Raw genomic sequence first — 22,501 nt, 5'->3', positions numbered from 1 at the left:
TAGTGGCAAGCAAGGCTGAGGTCTGAACATGGAGAGGGTCAAGCGTAGTCAAACGATGCTGAGGTCTGGGTCTGGAGAGGCAACAATGTAGTCAAGCAATGCAAAGGTCTGGGTCTGGAGAGAGGCAACAGTGTAGTTAGGCAATGCAGAGGTCCGGGTCTGGAGAGAGGCAACGACATAGTCAGGCAATGCAGAGGTCTGGGTCTGGAGAGAGGCAACGACGTAGTCAGGCAATGCAAAGGTCCGGGTCTGGATAGAGTCAATGGCACGGTCAGGCGAAGCAGAGGTCCGGGCTTGGAAAGTGTCAAAGGCGTCATCAGGCAAAGCAAAGTCAGAATCCATGTAGGCAATCTGAAGGAAGGTGTTGAGCAGGAACATAGATGCAAGGAATCAGGAACCAGGAACAGTGAGGAACAGGAACATGGGAGTGAGACGAATCTCTCAGGAGGCAACGAGTACTCGACCAGCGAGGAGACCTGTTGCAAAGGCAAAGCTAGGGAGCAGAGCCTGGGCTTAAGTACCGGTCCTCCGCTGACGTCATCATCCAGGGCTGTGGCTAAGTTCCCATCGCGGGCCCTACTTAAACAATGGAGATACGCACGCACGCGTCTAGGGAGGGGCACAGCGCCGTGTCGCAGCGTCTCTCTGCAGGCCACGCTGAGAGGCCCAACGTGAAGCAATGGAGGTGGTGGCTGGACCGGGAACACCAGGCACTGTAGCTGATCCGGAGGTACCGGGGAGGCCCGAGGACGGAGCTGGCGGCCCAACGCCGCCAGATACGAGGAACCAGGAGCTGGAGTTACTACAGAGAGGTGAGAGGGCTGTGCTGCGAGTGTGCCGCGGATGGCACGTGTAACACTCAGCTCTCCTTTCCCCCTCCCTTTTCGGTGAGAAGGAAAGGAAGGTGAGCTAAGGAGTGTGATAGGATGGAATGGGGAGAGGAGAGAAGAAAGGCGAGGAGGCAGAAGAGTAAGCAATTCTTGCTCCTCTTTCCCTAACCATTCAATGCCTGCCACGTCTTCACCTCCTCTAACTTTCGGCACTGCTGAAGTTTGTTTCTTCAGTCCATGGGGGATTGGCCAATCCCCCATGGGTTTTATTTCTTCTTCCTGGGGAGAATGGGAGCCCTGCAGGCAGGTCATCAATGTGCTGCTGCAGTTCAAGTGCATGAGAAGATATGGTCACAGTGTGAGAGTCCATGAGACCCACTTTTGATGCATAAGTCTCATGCATAATGCATGAGATTGGGCATGTTTGAATCTGTTTGAGATGTAGAATCCAAGTCTACTCCCTCTTAAGGCCTGCCATTTTTGTTCCAGGCTGCTCTTCATAGGTAAGATATAAAAAGGGATGTAGGCTTGTTGCCAACAAAAAATACTTTGTTGTATTCATTGTCACTTTTCTTGTTTTCCTTTTTTTTTTTTTTTTGTTTGGGCAGTGTTTAACTAAGGAATCCCTGCATGTGAGGACTGCCATCTTGCTTGAGCTGAGGAGACTGGGAATCTAAATGACACGAATACCCCCAACATGTCCCTCCTCGGATGGTTCTACTTTACAGACTACTACCCTCTTCTCTGGACCCTGTCTCAAAAGAATGTACTTCCTAGGTGCTTATTTGTTTCTCCCCCTTCCTGAAAACTTGTTATTCTCCTTCTCCTAAGAATGATGCTTTGTCCTGTTCTTTCCTTTTCCTTTGATTGTGTATGTTCATATTGTACCCTGCTCTGAATGTAGGAAGGGCGGGTAACAAATATTTTCAAATAAATAAATAATGTGGAAAAGTGCAACGTGATGCATGTCAGGAAGAGCAAACCAAATTATAGCTACACAATGCAAGGTCCCACATTGGGAGTCACCACCCAGGAAAAGGATCTAGGTATCATCGTGGATAATATGTTTAAATTCTTTGCTCAATGTGTGACGGTAGCCAAGAAAGCAAATAGAATGCTAGGAATTATTAGGAAAGGGGAATAAAATAGAAAACATTGTAATGACTCTGAATCACTCCATGGTGTGACTGCATCATGAGTATTGTCTGCAATTCTGGTCACCGTATCTCAAAAAAGATATAGCAGAATTAGAAAAACTAGAGAAGGGTGACAAAAATGATAAAGGGGATGGAATGATTTCCCTATAAGGAAAGGCTAAAGATGTTATGGCTTTTCAGCTTGAAGATATGGCTGAGAGGAGATATGATAGAGGTCTATAAAATAATGAGTGGCATGGAATGGGTAAATGGAAATCAGTTGTTTACTCTTTCAAAAAGTACAAATAATAGAGGACATGCAATGGAGTTTCAATTTAAGACAAATAGGAGAAAATAATAAGCTTTTACTTGCAAAATTAAACTCTGGAATTAATTTGTTGCCAGAGGATGTGGTAAAAGCTGTTAGCTTAGCTGAATTTAAAGGTTTGGACAAGTTCCTAGAAGAAATGTCCATGAACCATTATTAAGACAGCCTTGGGGAAATCCACTGTTTATCTCTGGAAAGCACCCTGGAATCTATCAACCTTATGGGATCCTGCCCATTTGTGACCTGGATTGGCCACTGTTGTAAACAATTTACTGGGCTTGGATCTTTGGTCTGACCCAGTATCGCAAATCTTATGTTCTTAACAACTGAAGGGCTCCTGCATGGACATGGAGTACAGTAGTATGCTTATGTTTAATGAGTGCAGTCAAAGTCCTAGAAACTTTTATATAAAAATTCCAGGCCGACTCCAACATATAATGTCACCCTACATGTAAAGTCTGACATTCTCTTCTGAGTAAGCAACTCTACTCTCCGTATACCACCCAGATTTTTGTGTGTACGTTTTCAGGTTAGAATGCTTTTTTTAAACGACGAATGCAATTGCATATTATTAGCTTACTGCATCGGGGGTTACATCAAATTTTGTCCTACAACCTGATTAAAGAAAATATCTGAGCTAAAACTTAGCTCAGATATTTTCACTCATATCTCTTCACTTTAGTGCGTTTTTTTTTATCCCCAGCCAAACACATTCACCAGCTTTTCAACGCTTCTGTTTCACATCACGTTGCCCCACCCTCTCGTGTGACGTACCGTCCGTGAGCCGCTGGACTGGTGACGTCATTACAACGTGCCGCTCTTTCCTTCTGTTTTTCCTGGTACCCACTCGCCGTTGGAGGATTATGGCGGCTGAGCGAGGTAATGAGAGTCCGGCGGAAGTTAAATGTGTGGTCAGCGGCATTTTACGGGCTCTACAGGACTGCGCCGGGCAGGTGAGTGCGAGAAGCGGAGACTCGGCCGTGCAGGAGTAGAAAGAAGGGGCAGAGAAGAAACGTCTTTCAGGCTACCTAGAAAATGCACTGGGTTCTTATAGGAGGCAGTTAGCGGGAAATGATAGCATTTGCTGCCCCACAAAAGCGGCTTCCCTACCGGAGCTAGAGAACACACCGCTGTTTTTATATTTACGCTCTAATGGGGGAAGTGCGTGATTTAGCTCTGAATGCATTCTTGCAGTTGAGCAGTATAGATTATGTGATGGTTCTTGAAAAACCACCATGACGTTTATTATATAAGCTATTTTAATGAACGGTCTTATACAGCCATGAATCAGCAAGGCTATATTTTTATTATCCTACTTAAATGCATGATAGCCTGAGAAAATAATATACTTGAAACATTATCTTAGAGCCTAATAAAAGTTTTCTTGTTAAAAAGTAACTCTGTTTTTTTTTTAATTCCTTGTATGATTAATACCAAATGATAATTCTAAAAAATCAACAAGGGAAGTGATTGAGTGGTTCTGCTGTCAGTTCAAGGTCCATATGCTGCAATATGGGATACCCTGTAACTATAATAAGTTCTAATGCATCCTGCTCATTTCATCCAGATTTGAATTGTACTATATTTTGTGGTTACATCTTTTTAAGAAAGCGAAGATCTTTAGTATCAATGGACTGTGCTTCTATTTTACTTCTCAGCATACATTATACCGGTCACACTTGACAATGTGATCTTAGTAGTGCACTTCCTTATCAGTCTGTTAACATCAGTCAGCCAAAACATCTTCACAGATTTGTATTATTTAATCAGTATGTAGGTAAATACAACCTCCTCTCCTTGTGCTCCATACTGGTTTTTCCTATTGTATTATATTTGAAAAGTAGGAGTATAATATAACTTTGCAGTGTTTCCTAATGTGGAGAAGTTTTCTTGAAGTTTCATTTTCTTTCTGTGTGAGGGGAGAAGAAAAATTCCTATTAGAATTAATGGCACTGCTTTTATAGCGCACTATTGCTGAGCAATATAGTTTGTTTTACTGGGCTTATCTAGCAGGTCTATATGGAAAATAAATTATATTGTAACATTCAGATAAATATATGCATAATCTTTATTCAATCAGCATCTGCATCAAGCATGATAAGAATTCAGTGAACAGGTTAATAACTATTAATATTTTCTGTTTGGAACTATTAGTAGTCCGTGTGCTATAATTGTAAAATTGGAACACATGTAATCCTACTCCTCTCTTTATATACTTGACTTTTGTAAAGTATCTGGAACTTTGGAGAGAGAATGAATTAAAATTTCTGACAATTAAATATCCTGAGAGCTGAATTTTCTGTGCTATAGATAATTTTAAAAAGTTATCTTATGATGCAGATTTTCTGCAGAAGAAACTGCTTATTGTGTTAACTTATAAGTGACTAGGCAAAACGATGCAAGTTCTGAACTTAAATTTCTAAATAGACATCATATGAGCCTATTTAGAAATTTATATAGAGATTACATCATATCTTACAGTTCTTTAAAATAAAGTTCTGAACTTAAGGCATCTCCTGCAAAATGGTCTCCTTTTTCAGCTTTTCCCATAGTCTGCCATTGAAAGGATCTTGTACAACTGCAAAAGCATAAAATTACATTTTATTTTGAACTGAAAGTTGTGATGGATTAATATAGTCTTTAATATCCATGTTTTTTTTTTATTTGATAACTAGGCCATATTGTACCAAATGTTTTCTGTGCTTATTGCTTCTAACTATTTTCTTGGGACAGGATGTAATATTTTGTGACCTCTTCTTAGTCCTTAGGATACACTAGCAGGATTTAGGATTAGCTATTTTTTTCTCAAAGTGAAGTAACATGGCTTTTACATGGCATTATTTAGGCCTGACCTGCATATTTTCAGTCTCTTCCCTGTAAGACCTGAGTGCCCATCTTGTGAGGTATAATATAACCAGGTTTTGAAGAATGATTTTCATTGACTGTCTTTTTTCAAAACCCTAATCCAATTCATAATAGCATTGTGCTGGCATTCTTGTGGCAAAATGCACCATAAGGAGAAGAAACACTCGTGGCTTCAGGATAGTTAATAGAGTGCTATTGCTGTCTCTAGCTATCACTGCTGATGCAAAAAGAGGTAGACTGAGTGAGAGTGGCAATTGTAGGTTGTATACTTAGCAAGGGAATTAAGATAGACTGGAGGAATGAGAGCACAGGAAAGTGAGAAGTTTGAAAAGAGAAGAAATTGAGTAGATGGTCTTCTCTATCTCAGTTCTTCCTGAAGAAGGAAGAAAATAAGAGACAGGATAAATTAAACTTGAGATGCAAAAAAGTTCAAGAAATGGTTAATTTAAATGTTGTTCAGCATTGTCTGCTGAATTTTCTTCTGTGCAAAACAGTTTGGCTGAGCTCATATTTGGCTCTTAGAGGTAAGCCAGACAATTTGGCTTAGCCCATGTTTCAAATTTTATGATTTGACCATGTCTGTTTATTTCCAAAACTAAATAAATCTTTGAAGGTTTTAAAAGCTCCTGTTCAGTAACTTTTACCAGCAAGAAATAGTTTAATTATCCTTCTCTAGGTTACAGTGGAGGTGTTACAGCTTTTATTTATAATTAATTACCCTCACCTTGAAGTTTTTGTTTTACCTGAGGTAAAGCTAAGGGCTTCTTAGATGTGGCTAATTAAGCTCATAGTAAAAGCTGGAGTGATTCAAACTACTAAATAAAGGGAGACATATTCCTAGTCAAGCTGTAGTCAATGATTTAAGACTAGAGTATTACAGTAAAGGCTAAAAGAATCCTGGACTCTTATCCAGGCCTCTAAGAATTTGACACCTGGTGCCTGCACCCAGGGAACGAACATTGTGTGGAGAACAAGATGATGGGTCTGGGTTGGTTAGGAGCTATCATTACACTCAGAGGGCAGGATGACAATTAGCTTCAGGTAGGTAGGAGGAATTGTTACTGGCAGATGGGAGAGCATGGCCATTTTAGAGGTTGGAAGGGATAAAAAGGAAGTGGTGGAGAGAGACTAGGGATAGAAAAAAGCAAAATAAGCCAACCCTCCCCCCCCCCCAACCCCAAGATAGAGACAAAAAAGTACAAAAGGGGAAAAATGTATTTAAGAGAAAAATTATAAAAACATTTTTTTATTCTGGCTCCTAAAAATTTGGACTAGTTTTCTAAATAATATGGTTCATGTTTTTTCACCCCCTTGTTACTCATTTGGTTGTCTTAGAATCTTGTGTCAGTGCTACCCTGACACATTCACTGGAATCATATAAAAAGATTAGGTAGGAAATGACTTCTGGTAAGGAGGCTTTTACAAGCAATGATTTGTTCATAACAAAGCCCACCTTTTTTGTTCAAATGTTAGCTTGCTTGAGAAACCAAGAAATTGGAGCGATAGCTAAGGGAAGAATGGGGTGATGAAATGGTGAAGTTGATATTTGTTTGACAATAAGCAATAGTGTGACTTTAGTATATGTGTGATATCCCAAAGTGCAACATAAAGGCTGATAATTGTTGTGATGATTTTTGCTTTCCCGTTTTTTCCTCTTCAAGCTTAATCTGGGAGATGTGGTACAAATTGCAATCGATTGGAGCAAGCTTCAGAGCCTCTCGGCACTCCAGCCTGCCTTGCTTTGTAGTGCTCTTCAGCAGCACATTTTACATTTGCAGGTAAATATTTTGCTTGACATTTTTAAGCTAAACAAATAAAGTGCAGCATGCTGAGTGTATTTAAATTATAAGCTGCAAAACTTTCAGCAGATTTGAGTGGTGCTGTGTTTAACAAATCAAGACTACAGTCCCAGTTTTGTACAGGGAAACCAGGGATTCTGACAACATTTTTGCTAACTATTCAGTAAAATTTGGTTATTCAGTAAAGTGGTCTGTTTCTGCAAGAACACAGTATATGCAGATGAGTGCAGCGCTATTGAATTTTAACTTCCATCCAATCCTACCTCTAGCAGTGTTGTAATTGAGCAGTAAGACTCAATAGGCGTATGCATTGCTAAGCTGTCAATGTCATGGGTTGGGTGAATCTTTGTAGCTTTGAAAGTGCTTTTGGTGGTTCAGGAAGTAGTATTATCTCAGCATGAGACATTCTGGTGTACCTTATCACAATTAGCGACAAATGTTTTGCAGCATTGTTTTGTAAAAAGAAAGGCAATTTATTTTTTCTGTATTTTCTCTATATTGGTGTTTTGTTTTTTTTGTGTGTGTGTTTGCATGATGGAATTGTGTGGTATATGGAAAGCACAACTATAGCCTTTGTTTTGCATGTTGCGTCGGAGGTAGACCCTTGGGTTGAGGTGGGGTTGACGCAGTCCGTAGGTAAGGACATACTGGTCCCCACCGTCGGCAGGTGGAGTGGACTGATAGGCAGAGGCTGCTGGAGCTTCACCTATACCAGCCCCCGTTTCCCGCGGGTTGAGCCTTTGGGTGCCGGGGCCAGCAGGACTTAGGTGGGCCTCGAGATAGAGTAGCAAGAGAAGTTGGTTCAGCCCAGATACAGCAGGTGAGGGATGGAGTAGGCCTACTCTGCACTGGGTAAGGTTCTGGAAACTCGGACACCAACGAGACAAAGGCAGACTGAGGGTGCTCGAGCAAAGATAGGCCGAAGCCTAATAAGCCCATGTCTAGGGAGTAGGCAGAATGGTAGGCTTGAGTCAGGGCCGGCAGCAATCCAAGGGCTGTGGCAAGCAATACTGAAGTCTGATCACGGAGAAGTCAGTAGCGTAGTTGGATGAAGCAAAGGTCTGGGTCTGGAGATAGGCTGTAGCGTAGTCAGGCGAAGCAGAGGTCAGTCCGTGTAATCAATCCGAAGTATAAGCAGGGCAGGAACTAGGAACACAGAGGATTAGGAATGAGGAGTAGAGACGAATCCCTTAGCAGCAACAAGTACTCGAGTAGCGAGGACACCTGTTGCAAAGGCAACGCTATGGAGCGGAGCCTGAGCTTAAATACTATGCAGAGGTTGACATCATCCGGGGCCACGGCCAGGCTCCCACCGCGGTCTCTTCACAAGGATCAGCGATGCGCACGCGCCTAGGGAGGGGCGTGCCGCGCATGGTGGCGTCTCTCCGCAGGCCATACGGAGAGGCCCAATGAGTAGCAGCATCAGGACTGGGAACACTGGAGATTGCAGTGGGGCCGGAGGCACCGGGAAAGGCCAGAGGATGGAGCTGGCGGCTCACCGCCGCCAGCAAGGAGGAACCAGAGGCTGGAGTCCTTGAGAGAAGGTGAGAGGGCTGTGCTGCGGGTCTGCTGCGGACGGCACGCGCAACATTGCAGAGTAAATGAAATGAGTTGTGTAGTTCAAAAGTTAAACCTGAATTATGCAGCATCATGACTAGTAGAGTATAGTAAGATAAGACTGCTTTTATGATGAAATATTGCAAGCCTTTGTAAAACATTGCCAAGTGCTTTTTATAGTCCAAGAAACATCAGAATTATAAACACACAGCACTGGACTATTAAATTAGGTATAAATAATACATTTATGTAGTTACTGTTCTTATTGTTCTCTCAATCTAACCAATGTTCTCACATTGGTTAGATTGAGAGAAGACCTAAGGGCTATTGTGTTCAATCATCTAGCTGTGTGACAGCTCTCTATATGGTAATCCAGGAGGTGAAAAACACTGCATTTGTAACAATGGAACTTGATCCCAAATTTGTTGATTAATTCAAAATTGCTGAATTGGCATTTTTCTCTAGCAAGTAGCTATTCCTTTTCTTTTTTTCTTTAGATTTTTATATTCTGCTTTTTACCCCTTTTTTTTTTTTTCAGCATTTCAAAGCAGATTACATTCAGGTACTGCAGGTAGTTCCATATCCCCAGAGGGCTTACAATCTAAGTTTGTACCTTTCATACCGAAGGCTAGAAAAATCCTGGATGCCCAACTTTGGGTCCTGGTGCTACTTGATACCATTCTGAGCCTGAAAGCTGCTGTGGCTGTTCAGCACTCGGTGAAAGATTGTTTGAATCTTTTATTATTGATATTAATAAAATATTATTGATATTAATAAAAATTTTAGACTTCACCACTTCCTCCGGAAGTGGTGAAGTCTAAAACTGTGAACGACTTCAAAGGGGTGTGGGATAAACACTGTGGATCCATCAAGTCTAGAGGGCGTGAATAAAGTGGAGACATTCAAACACTGCACGGAGCGGCAGTAGCCACAGCGGCATTCAAACACTGCACGGAGCGGCAGTAGCCACAGAGGCGTTCACGGAGTGGGATGCCAGTGGCCAGTAGTTGGTGTTCCACCTTCACGGAGCGGAAGGATGGAGGGCTGCTATTTCCAAAAAAAAAAAACAAAACAAAAAATAAAAACAGGGGTGGGTAAGAGTATGGGGCAAGGGGGTGGCCTGCTTGTTGCAGCGGTCGCTACCCCCAATTGAGCTGGATGTCACTTGGATGCAGATTCAAAGCTGCTCTCTAAATTGGGTGGAGGGGAATTAGGGCTGGAGGGTACTGGAAGCCAATAGTAACAGGTGGGAGAGAGAAAAAGGGAAAAAAAATGGATAAATTGCGTAGCTTGCTGGGCAGACTCGATGGGCCATTTGGTCTTCTTCTGCCGTCATTTCTATGTTTCTATGTTCCCGACCAGGCCTGGTAAAAGACAATACTGCAAATTTGTGGTGAAGCTGAGAAAGAGGTGCAGGGGAGAGAACAAAAGCAGAAAGTTTATTAAAAAAAAAAAAAGAGAGAAAATATTTTATCAGGTGGGAAGGGGAAATTTTTCCCAGGTGCTAAAATATTTTTGACTGTTGGCCATGTTTTTGGAAACATTTTTCTGCTTCTGATCGTACCCACCAATTTTATTTTGCTCTTGAAAAAATGTCCATAACTATTTATCTTGTAAGAGTGCTTGCGCTGATACTGAGGAGAAAAAACACTAAGCCTGAGTGGGTGTTTGAATGACATGTTAATTAAGTGGCATCAGTGCCAGAGGCTTGGGCTTTGATTTGGTGCAAAATAACAGTGAAGAAAGGACAGCAATTCCCTTGAAGACCATTCTGATTTCTGCAGTTCACAGTATACAGATCTGTAGAGGAATTGGTCCCTGAGGCAGAAAACATCAAATGCATGTTCTGTACTTTTTCACAAGACTGCAATTTCTTTTCCCATTTTCAGAACCATATATATATATATATATATATATATTTTTTTTTTTTTTTTACTCAAAATGTTTTTTCCTTGCTTGATTGAAGCACTCTAATTTTGTTTTGTAAGTCATAGTATTTATTTTTTTGAAATGGCTGTTTCCACTATCAAATAACTTCTCCCCTGAGGTCACTCTCCATCTGCTTGTTCAGTATTTTATATTTTTGGTTGTATGAATCTGATTCTAGTTCAGTTTTATGATGATGGCTGTCACAATAGTACTAATAAGTTGTTTATAACGGTGGAAGTGGTTAAACAAAGCAGGTGATGAACTTGAAGACTAGAATCCAGATAAACATTTGGCCTTATAGCAGGGCTTCCCTCTATTATGAATCCCAGAATCAGGCTATAGAATAGCAATCTAAGGTTCAGTTATGAAGCTTCTGACAGTATAAGGCACTCTGTGATACACGGCTTCCCAAATCTATCCTGGAGACCCAGAGCAAGTCAACTTGTCAAGATATCCACAATGACTATGTATGGGAGAATATTTGCATATACTGGGACTTCAGTAAAAACAGATTGGGGCGGATTTTAAAAGGGCCGCGTGCGTAAATCCTTCAGGATTTACGCGCGCAGGGCCCTCGCGCGCCTATTTTGCATAGGCCGCCGGCGCGCGTAAGTCCTGGGGCTTTTGAAAAGGGGCGGGAGGGGGCGTGTCCGGGGCGGACCCGGGGGCGTGGTGCCAGCTCGGGGGCGTGGTCGAGGCCTCCGGACCACGCCCCTGGGACTGGAGGACGGAGCGGGGCTGCCGGCGACGCGCGCAAAGTTACGCCTGCTGAAAGCAGGCGTAACTTTGCCGACAAAGGTAAGGGGGGGTTTAGATAGGGCTGGGGGGGTGGGTTAGGTAGGGGAAGGGAGGGGAAGGTGGGGGGAGGGCGAAAGAAAGTTCCCTCCGAGGCCGCTCCGAAATCGGAGCGGCCTCCGAGGGAACAGGCAGCGCGCGCTGGGTTCGGCGCGCGCAGGTTGCACAAATGTGCACCCCCTTGCGTGCGCCGACCCCGGATTTTATAAGATACGCGCGGCTACGCTCGTATCTTATAAAATCCAGCGTACTTTTGTTCGCGCAAGGTTTTAAAATCTGCCCCATTTCTCTTATGGATGATCATTATGGATGTTTTGAAAATCTGACTAGTTGTGGAGCTCCCAGCACAGATTTGGAAATCCCTGTCTCATAGAGTGCTTATTCTGTTAAAAACCTCAAATTTGAACATTTAGGTCTCGATTTTCTAAGATCGCAGACCTTCGAAAATCCGGCAGTAACGGGGGGGGCCAGCAATGCGTCGGCCCAGGTGCCGCCCTGACTCCTCCTCTTCCGGGGCCGACTCCGCCCCCATTTAGTGATCGCATGCGAAAAGTACCTTTTTCGCGTGCGATCGCTTTTGAAAATGACCCCCTTACATTTTTATTCTGAAATTCATTTACATAAAGCACATCAGAGCAAACAAAACCCCAAACACTCTGCCCATCAGACTCCTGAGGCTCATTTAACATAGAAACAGAATTATGGCATGGTATTTTCAGTTTTGAAATATTTAGGACTATTCTTTTAAGGTCCTGAACATATTCTTCATTGTCCATTAGAAGAAGATATGAATTAGTGGTAGACCATTCACATAAAAGCAAGCGGAGTTCTGGAATGTTAGTTGGAAATTTCCTCTGTTTTTGATTCCTGGTGACTTTGCACAAATAATTTGCTCTTTCTTTGCCTTAGTTTATTCAGATGCAATTTGTGAATAATAACACCTCCTCCCCTCACTCCTTTTTTTTTTTTTTTTTTTTTGTGGAAGTTTTCTTGCAATCAGGGTACCAGGAATATGCTGCCAAATTTGTTCATCCCAGAACAGGTTGCATGTAAGTGTGTTTGAAGTAACCAGTTATGTGACAGGTTAGGATACTATCTGAATGAAAAGCTTTATGTAGCATTATTATATATTTGAGGTTAATGCCGTGTTAGATTTGAAATTATTGCAGCTAGAAATGAGAACGGAAAAGAAAATTCGAATTATGCCGATTATCTCATATGAATCCCTGTAGCTTTGATTAAAATATGCATAATCTACATCTGTTGGTATGGCCAACTGCTGTGTAGTTATCTATTAAAAAGATCATTTATTTACATTCTAATTAATACTTGTGTGATCAAAATGTATTTAGATTCAAGTCTTGTTTCGTATGTTAAGAATCAAGTGTAAAAAGTTATTTGTTTAAAACAGTGCTAACTGGATTTTTCATCTAGTTAAGACTTTTAGAGTCAGAACCATATTCTGTGTAACAGGTAACACGTTATACATATTTGAAATGTATGTTCAGGGAATGTGACTATAATTCTTTCTTTTTTTTTTTTTCTTCTAGCTAGTGCAGCTCTTATCAAGCAATAACACTATTTTTCTTTCTGTCAGTCATTTTTAGACCAGCTTCAGATGCTGATTAAGGCAGAAAATGCAGCACCTGTTGAAAATGTAAAAGAACAAGAAATGGGTCAAAAGGATAATAAAAATGAAAAACCATCTGATGATATAGGTGGCGAGTTGACAGTGGAAGAAACGTGCACAAGTTCTGACTCCGGGAATTCAAAAGAGAGAGATGTCAATTTTGATCCTGAAGTAGTTCAGATAAAGGCTAAAAAAGCAGAAGTAAGTGACTTTTGAAATGATTTGAGTCAAGCGCTCTTGTTACTGAGAAACCGGCCTTAGTGGAGCAGGCCTGGCCTTACTGTCATTTGAAAGCTCTGATCCCAAAGTTCAAATGATACAAAGTATGAAGACTAGTTTAAAGTGCTTGCTGAAATGTTAGTAGAACAGGGTGTATGAATTAACAGTAAATTCATAGCGTCAGAGAAATACGTTTACTTGCCAAAGAAAGGTTCTGTTTTCTTGACTAGCTGGAGTTTATTAGCATTCCCTTTCAAAGGAAAAGAACTTGGCTCTCCTTTTCTTTCAGACTATCGTGTAGCCTCTAAAAGAAGGAAGTATAGGCCTAAGCTTTTTTTTTTTTTTTTTCAAAATTTTTATTGATAACCAAGGAAACAGCCACCACAAACAAAGTCCGTAAATACATCAAAAAGCATAATAACATAGAACAGTCGATATTAATCAGTAAACAAGTAACTACAGATATTTATGGAAACGTGCGCACCCATTTTTTTTTTGTATGTGAAAGGTGTCTACCCACGTCCGAATCTAACAGCCCAACCGCACAGCCTCTGAGTCATACCTCAAGCATACCTCGTACATCTATCATGCATACCCTACTTCCCCCCCCCCCCCCCCCCCCCCCCCCCCCCCCCCCCCCCCCCCCCCCCCCCCCCCCCCCAGCTTTCCCGGAAAACCACTCAGATGTGTAGCCAGTACTTATGAGTCCATCTTGTAGTCCCTGTGGTAACAGAGCAAAACAGTTGTTCCAACAGGTACTATATATTTTATCTGGTTTTCATTTGCCTGCTAGGAAGTCCATTCTCTCCATCTGAGGAGTGATGCCATTCTACTAAACCAAGCTGCATGTGAAGGCGTCACTTTCGGGTCAGTCTAGTCCGCCAATATAATATGGCATGCTAACAAAACAGCCATTCGCTCAAATGTTGCCTTCGAGTAACTCCCTGGAAGGGAGTGGGACGCCGAGCTCGCCAGTAGCACCCGACCGGTGCTGGGTATACAGGTGTGTGTACATTGATTAATAGTAGCCAGGACAGATATCCAAAAGGTCTTCAGCAGCTCACAGTCGAATAGGCGATGACAGAGTGCCCTCCTTTTTGCCATATTTGAGATATAGAGGAGATTGGGCAAGCTTCTTCTGTACCGGCAAACATCATCACAGCAAATACCATGTAATATTTTAAATTGGACCTCCCTTAGGCTCACATCAGGCAATTGTTTATATAAGGCCACAAAGTACGCTGTCATCTGTTTTGCAGAAATAGGCGTGTCCAGAGTAGCGGACCATCTAACGGCAAGAGGGTCCATACAATTGCCCATCCGCATCGAGTCCCATTTTTTTCCATCCAGTGATAGTATTAGCAAGACAAGCCACATCAAAGATTTTGATGGCGAAGTCAGACTCAGCCACCAGTTCCGCCGGTGACCACGAAAAGGAGCGCACATAGTGATGAGCTTGCAAATAGGCATAGAACTGCCGCACTGATATCTGAAAGGTGCGTGCAAGTGTGGTAAAGTCCAGTCTCACATGAGAGTCCGGATCGTACATATGAAATACATAGACTACCCCATTGTCCACCCAAGATTGAAAAACAGTGCCACTGTCCCTTTCCGGCAGGAAATCCATATTACCCCAAAAGGGCATCAGAAGCGAGGCAATGCCCATCGGGTTACCGAGTTGGCGGAGCCACCTCCAACTCCGTATGCAGGGGTACATCAGTGTCCTTGGATAGGCCACTGTACCTCGCGCACCGGGCTGTTGTTGAATAATGTTCAGTGGAGACCCAGGGGAACCATTCGAGCTAATAAATCCTTATTCACAATACTTATAGGTCCCAGTTAACCATTCCCCCACGAATCTCAACTGACATGCTGCATCAGGGGTCGGGAACCTTTTTGGCTGAGAGCCATGAACACCACATATTTAAAAATGTAATTCCGTGAGAGCCATACTAACTACAACCCCCCACCCTCCTGACTCCCCCCAAGATCTACCAAATTAATTTACTACAACCCCCTACTCTCCTGACGCCCCCAAGACCTGCCAAATTAATTTACTACAACCCCCCCATCCTCCTAACCCCCCCCCCCCCCCCCAAGACCTGCCAAAAGTCCCTGGTGATCCAGCGGGGGTCCAGGGCTCGCAGACAAATCTTTAATAAAAAAGTAAAAATCTAACAAAAGCCCCCACCCTCGGGAGCCAGATATGGGTCTTTTGATGGCTGCATCTGGCTCGCAGACAAATCTTTAATAAAGTAAAAATCTAACAAAATCCCCCACCCTCCTGACGCCCCTCAAGACCTCCAAAACGAATTTACTACAACCCCCACCCTCCTGACCCCCCCCCCCCCCCAAGACCTGCCAAAAGTCCCTGGTGGTCCATTTTGATTACTGGCAGCCGACGGCCCTTTGCCCTTACTATGTCACAGGGGCTACCGCTGCCATTGGTCGACCCCAGTGACATAGTGAGGGCAAAGGGCCGTCGGTGCCATTTTGACTACTTGCGGCCGATAGCCCAAGTCCAGGAGATCGTTCCTGGACCGCTCCTGGACCCCCACTGGACCACCAGGGACTTTTGGCAGGTCTTGGGGGGGGTCAGGAGGGTGGGGGTTGTAGTAAATTAATTTTGGAGGTCTTGAGGGGCGTCAGGAGGGTGGGGGATTTTGTTAGATTTTTACTTTTTTATTAAAGATTTGTCTGCCAGCCAGATGCAGCCATCAAAAGAGCCATATCTGGCTCCCGAGCCATAGGTTCCTGACCCCTGTGCTGCATTATACAGCCGAAAGCCGGGCATATTAAGGCCTCCCTGCTCCCGGGGGCGTTCCAAGACACTATAGGCTAGTCGAGCTTGCTTCTCCTTCCATAGAAAACATTGGATACTGGAGCGCAAGCGACGGGAGGTCTCCTACCATCACCCAGCATGGAACCATATGGAAAAGATATAAAAGTTTAGGCACAAGCCCCATTTCTATCAAGGCACATCTACCAAAAAGGGACAGTGGAAGGGGGGAGTCCACAATCGCAGCTGTGCCTGCAGCTTAGCTATACATAAGGTAATATTCAGAGCATATAAGCGATCCAAATGCCATGGGATCCATATCCCCAAATATTTAAATTTGTTTGGGGCCCAATGAAATGGAAAGGGACCCTCCCAGGTGTCAGGCAGCCAGGCATTTAAGGCCAGAGCTTCTGATTTAGAATAATTTATTTTGAGGCTCGCCACACTCTGAAATTGTTCGAACAGGTTAACAATGACAGGTACACTGGTGCGGGGCTTCCCAATAAACAGAATGTCGTCAGCAAAGAGAGCTGTTTTTAGGGAGTGTCCCGCTACGCGAAACCCACTGAACTGTTTCTCGTCACGAAGGCGAGTGACGAAGGGTTCCAACGCCAGCACGAACAGTAGAGGGAAAGCGGGCAACCTTGCCGGACTCCATAGTGCAGAATAAGAGATTCCGTAGGGGCCCCATTTAGTAAGATTGCGGCACTTGGATTGGTGTACAGGACCCTTAACCACTGCAAGAATTCGCCATTAAAACCAAACCTCTGCTGCGCCCAGAACATGTACTCCCAGGATAACGAATCGAAGGCCTTTTCAACATCTAGGCTAAGGATCAGGGCCTCCGCCTCTGGCTGATAGCTAAGTGCTGCCAAGAGGCGCCACACATTGCGAACACCCTGCTGGCCCTTGACAAAACCTGTTGATCCTCATGAATAAGTGACGGCAATATATTTTTCGGCCGGGAGGCCAGGATAGCTGCTGAAATTTTTACATCAATGTTTAATAGTGAGATGGGATGATACAAACCCACCTCCTTGGGGGTCTTTTCCCAGTTTAGGGAGGACCACAGTAATCGAACGGTTGGAAAGCTCAGATATTTTATTGGAGGTCAGTAATGCAGTATAATGCTTTTGCAGGGGGGGGACAGGATAGTGAATTTCAGAATGTTATAAAATTCTGATCCCAACCTGTCTTGCTCTGCTGCTTTACCCAACTTTAGTGTTTGAATCACAACAAAAATTTCTTGGTGGTTAGAGGGCTATTTAGGACAGCAAGATGAGTGCTTGTCAATTGCGGCCACTGAATTGTACTAAAAAGTGAGTCCGCCAGCGCTGCGTCCATAGACTTACCCTCATACAGTTGTTTATAGTCCAAGAACCTTTCCGTAATTGCTGCAGGTGAGGTCTGGTGGATGGCCCCGGTCGTCTCGGATACCCATCACAGACACCCTTTGACCCCTAGGCCACACCAGATTAGTCAGAAGGCAGCTCGCCCTATTCCCTTGCTTATAAAGCTGGTACTGATAGTACCAGGCTGACTTGGACGCCCTCTGATGTAATAGGTAGTTTAAAGCTTCCCGGGCCTTGTCGACATGAGTCTTAGCTGTTGCCGACCTATCTAGCATATGAATTTGCTGGGCAGTCTTAAGGACCTCGGTTAGCCGCAAAATTTTCGCATTTCTTTGCCTGTTTCGCTTGGCCACATACGCTATAATGGCACCCCTCATGACTACCTTTCCTGCCTCCCATATCATCTCAGGGGTAACATCAGAGATAGTATTCGTATCCACATAATCTTTCCAGCATCCCTGTAGATACTGATGGAACTGCTGATCTGTGTACAGATCAGGCCACATGCGCCATGAGAATGGAGGTCTATCTTCCAGGCCGCAGTGCAAAACCACGGTTACAGGGACATGGTCTGAGAGGGAGATGGTGCCAATACTAGCGTCAGTCACTTTAGGGAAGCATTGGTCCTAAACCAACAAGTAATCAAGCCTAGAATATGTGCGGTGCAGATTTGAAAAGAATGTATAATCCCTCTCATCGGGGTGCAGAACTCTCTAAACATCCAGTAACTGCAATTCCCGGCAGAGCAAGTTAACTCCCACATCCTGGTCCTTCCCGGAAACGAGTTTAGGGGGGCTTGCATCTATCTGTTGGCAACTACATTAAAGTCACCACCTACAACTAATTGACAGTCCGACAAATCTGTAAGCAAGCTCACCAGCTTAGTAAAAAAAAGACCTGGGAGTACACGTTTGGGGCATATAGATTACAAAACGCCACCTTTTGCTGATATAAAGTCCCCACGGCTATCAGGTACCTCCCTTCAGTATCTTGACATGTTCTCAACAACTGAAACGGTAAATGTTTATGTATGAGGATGGCAACCCCTCTCTTACGTGACGTGTATGAAGAGTAGGAACATTGCCCCACCCAATCTCTCTTCAATTTAGCATGCTTCGCATTCCCCAGGTGGGTCTCTTGCAGAAACACCATTTGCGCTTTCATCCTTTTAAACATTGTGAAGAGTTTTTGCTGCTTAATCAGAGAGTGAATACCATCCACATTTAGCGAAACAATCTTAACTTGTCATTACCTGTTATGCCCAAAATAACCATGTGCGGAGGCCCATTCAAGGGCTCCGGTATTATACTGTTGTAACTCTCCGGGGCCTCCCAGCCTAGACCTCTGAGAGAGGAAAAGCCAAACCACTACACATCTTGTCCTGACCAAGGAAAGCCCATCCCTATACCACACTTACCAGTATTTTCCCCCAACAGCCATACCATTCACACACCATACCCCCACCATACCCCCATACAAACCATATATTCCATTGCTCCAAGAGGCCCAGTTGCTACTGCAGGTCCTCTGCCTTAACCCAGCCTGCTCTCCGAGCAGGAGTACATCTCTGAGAACTGAATAATTGCTAATATCCTTTTAAGAGGCTTTCGAGAACACTTTAGATGCTAGGGTAAAGGAGCGTGATGTGGGGGAGAAGAGCTCTTTGGTTCTGCGCCAGCAGCCTCTACCAAGTTACAGCTCCGTTGATCTGGTCAGTGCCGCTTCTTGCTCACCAGTCTCCATAGCACTGGGGTAAGGCGCCTGGGAAATGTAAATCCCACGGGGAATGCGCCATAGAAGTGCCCACAGTACACCGCTGCTCTCACCACCCGCGTGCGGCCAAGATGGCGACGGCGCCGATGGGAGAGCCTATGCTGGCCTCCTTTACAGGAGATGCCTTACGGCAAAAATCCTGGAATATAGGTGCGGGAAGGGGCGGGCCTTGGGCCTCTTGGAGCAATGGAATATATGGTTTGTATGGGGGTATGGTGTGTGAATGGTATGGCTGTTGGGGGAAAATACTGGTAAGTGTGGTATAGGGATGGGCTTTCCTTGGTCAGGACAAGAGGTGGGGCCCCTACGGAATCTCTTATTCTGCACTATGGAGTCCGGCAAGGTTGCCCGCTTTCCCTCTACTGTTCGTGCTGGCGTTGGAACCCTTCGTCACTCGCCTTCGTGACGAGAAACAGTTCAGTGGGTTTCGCGTAGCGGGACACTCCCTAAAAACAGCTCTCTTTGCTGACGACATTCTGTTTATTGGGAAGCCCCGCACCAGTGTACCTGTCATTGTTAACCTGTTCGAACAATTTCAGAGGGTGGCGAGCCTCAAAATAAATTATTCTAAATCAGAAGCTCTGGCCTTAAATGCCTGGCTGCCTGACACCTGGGAGGGTCCCTTTCCATTTCATTGGGCCCAAACAAATTTAAATATTTGGGGATATGGATCCCATGGCATTTGGATCGCTTATATGCTCTGAATATTACCTTATGTATAGCTAAGCTGCAGGCACAGCTGCGATTGTGGACTCCCCCCTTCCACTGTCCCTTTTTGGTAGATGTGCCTTGATAGAAATGGGGCTTGTGCCTAAACTTTTATATCTTTTCCATATGGTTCCATGCTGGGTGATGGTAGGAGACCTCCGTCGCTTGCGCTCCAGTATCCAATGTTTTCTATGGAAGGAGAAGCAAGCTCGACTAGCCTATAGTGTCTTGGAACGCCCCCGGGAGCAGGGAGGCCTTAATATGCCCGGCTTTCGGCTGTATAATGCAGCACAGGGTCAGGAACCTATGGCTCGGGAGCCAGATATGGCTCTTTTGATGGCTGCATCTGGCTGGCAGACAAATCTTTAATAAAAAAGTAAAAATCTAACAAAATCCCCCACCCTCCTGACGCCCCTCAAGACCTCCAAAATAATTACTACAACCCCCACCCTCCTGACCCCCCCCAAGACCTGCCAAAAGTCCCTGGTGGTCCAGTGGGGGTCCAGGAGCGGTCAGGAACGATCTCCTGGACTTGGGCTATCGGCCGCAAGTAGTCAAAATGGCGCCGACGGCCCTTTGCCCTCACTATGTCACTGGGGTCGACCAATGGCAGCGGTAGCCCCTGTGACATAGTAAGGGCAAAGGGCCGTCTGCTGCCAGTAATCAAAATGGACCACCAGGGACTTTTGGCAGGTCTTGGGGGGGGGGGGTCAGGAGGGGGGGGGGTTGTAGTAAATTTCGTTTTGGAGGTCTTGAGGGGCGTCAGGAGGGTGGTGGATTTTGTTAGATTTTTACTTTATTAAAGATTTGTCTGCGAGCAGAAACACCATTTGCGCTTTCATCCTTTTAAACATTGTGAAGAGTTTTTGCTGCTTTTTCAAGCACTTCCAATTTCTTTTCATGCCCTTTAATTTGTTCCCTTACTGGCATAAGTTGTTGTAATACATTAGTTCTCATTTCATTTATGGCTTCCCACAAAGTTTCAAAGGAAAACACAAGCGGTCTTACCAATGATGGTATCTCTATTGTGGGAGTAGAAACAGCAGCAACTGAAGCTTCTCCTCCCATGGCTCCATTTTCTTCACCGCCTTGCCCCAGCACTTCAATGGGGCTCGATGCTGCCGTTGGGACTTCTCCAGGCCTCGCCAGGGAAATCTCCTGCACACTTTGGTTGGAGATTCCTTCCCCTGGATACATTGCCCCTCTCCCGGCAGCTGGATTAAGCGGTGGAGTCCTCTCCACGGGACTCAGAGGTGATAACGAGCCTGGTAGAGAGGGGAGCTCAACTTCCCCTCCCCCACTCTGCAGCGGCTGGTCTCCCGGTGTTCTAACACTGCGTGTGACATGGGCGTCCATCGGGGCGGTCGGAGCACTCACCAAAGGCTCTGCGGGGTAGGAAATCCTTGGTTTGCGCTTCCTTCCCATTATTGAGGAAAAAAAGAATCGCAAGAGAAACGTTATTTGAAATGCTCGAGAACGCTCTACACTCACACTCTCATCCGGTGGCCATCTTGGATCCTCCCCCCGGGATGTAACTTTCAACCTTCCAGGAAGGTGAAATTTTAAACTTACCTGTTAATTTCTTTTTCTTTAGTCTTGGCAGGCCAGTCTAAAACCCACCCAGGGAAGCCATAACAATCAAAATAGTTGGCCCTTTCATGACCTTGGTGTGGGGATTATCTAATTCCTGGATTAATGACCATGGAGTGAAGTTTCTTGGCTGTTTCAGGTTTTGGTTGAGGTGGTGATTTGAAAAGTAAAACACTTGCCTTCAGTTTGACATAGGATACTGAAGAGCTGAAGGCAGCATCAGACCCTTATAGAGGGAGTGAAATCAGCTTTGAGCTTTTCTTTGTCTCCATCTGCTGGCAAGGGGGACATAATCCACTTGTGTGGACTGGACTGGCAGGACTAAAGGAAAGGAAATTAACAGATAAGTTAAAATTTTTACCATATCTGCATTGGATATCCAAAAAGACTAGGGTAATCTGCATAGCATGATTAAATCTGAGCATAAATGAGCATGAGGTGGCCAGATGTTTTGGACACAACCTCCCTTTTTTTTTAATGTGTGGCTTACTTCAAAACTTGGTAAGAAGACATAGAAGGGGATTGGATTAAATGTTGGTGTTTTAAGAATCAAAAAGGAAGATAAGGCCTGAGGTGGCCTACAAGTAAGTGTGTGTGTTTTGGGGGTGTAGTGGTGGCAGCCACCACTGTTAGAAATATTGGGCATGCTTGGGTCAGATGGTGAAGGTGGTGGTGAGAGTGGGGTTTGGGTGGAAGACATGTTGAGAGACAGAGGAAGATAGTTTGTGCTGGTTTTGTATATGGGAATTTGTATGCTCATCCAGGATGGTAGAAAACAGAGATGGGTAGATTGGATGGAACAATTGGTCTTTAGCTGCTGTCATTTAACCATATTGTTATGACTCCACAAAACTGTATTTACTGCTTGCCACTTGATAACTTTTTTTCTCTTGGCACTTTTTTTTTTTTTTTAATAAAATTGTCATTGGACTAGTTACATGGTGAGTGTTGCAACATGGAAGATCAGGATCTGGAAATGGGAGCAATGAGTGAAGTGATCAAATTTGCCAATGACACAAAATTATTCAAAGTTGTTAAATCACAAGAGGGTTGTGAGAAATTTCAGGAAGACCCTGCAAAACTGGGAGACTGGGCATGCAAATGACAAATTAAATTTAATGTGGACAAGTGCAAAGTGATGCACTCAGGAAAGAGTAACCCAAATTATAGCTATACAATGCAAGGTTCCATATTAGGGGTCACCAATCAGG

At 44.3% G+C, this 22,501-nt stretch overlaps 1 protein-coding gene across 6 annotated transcripts in view; it reads left to right on the top strand.

Moving 5' to 3' along the window:
* Nucleotides 1-3,095: 3,095 nt before the first annotated feature.
* Nucleotides 3,096-22,501, top strand: part of MBIP (MAP3K12 binding inhibitory protein 1) — a 140,822-nt gene continuing 121,416 nt past the window's right edge. For 5 of the 6 annotated variants that reach the window (XR_003856335.1, XR_003856334.1, XM_029598973.1 and 2 more), the window contains exons 1-4: nucleotides 3,096-3,247; nucleotides 6,821-6,937; nucleotides 12,225-12,288; nucleotides 12,837-13,070. Coding sequence is in view for 4 of the 6 variants with exons in the window: in XM_029598973.1 (XP_029454833.1) it covers nucleotides 3,177-3,247; nucleotides 6,821-6,937; nucleotides 12,225-12,288; nucleotides 12,837-13,070 (486 nt within the window). In the remaining 2 variants the exon portion in view is untranslated. The remainder of the gene's footprint in view (nucleotides 3,248-6,820; nucleotides 6,938-12,224; nucleotides 12,289-12,836; nucleotides 13,071-22,501) is intronic. The other variant, XM_029598972.1, reaches the window with a different exon arrangement.

This window comes from Rhinatrema bivittatum, chromosome 4, assembly GCF_901001135.1.
Source record: "Rhinatrema bivittatum chromosome 4, aRhiBiv1.1, whole genome shotgun sequence".
NCBI lineage: Eukaryota > Metazoa > Chordata > Amphibia > Gymnophiona > Rhinatrematidae > Rhinatrema > Rhinatrema bivittatum.
Note: the sequence above shows the minus strand (reverse complement) of the source record. Positions and strands in the feature narration are given on the sequence as shown.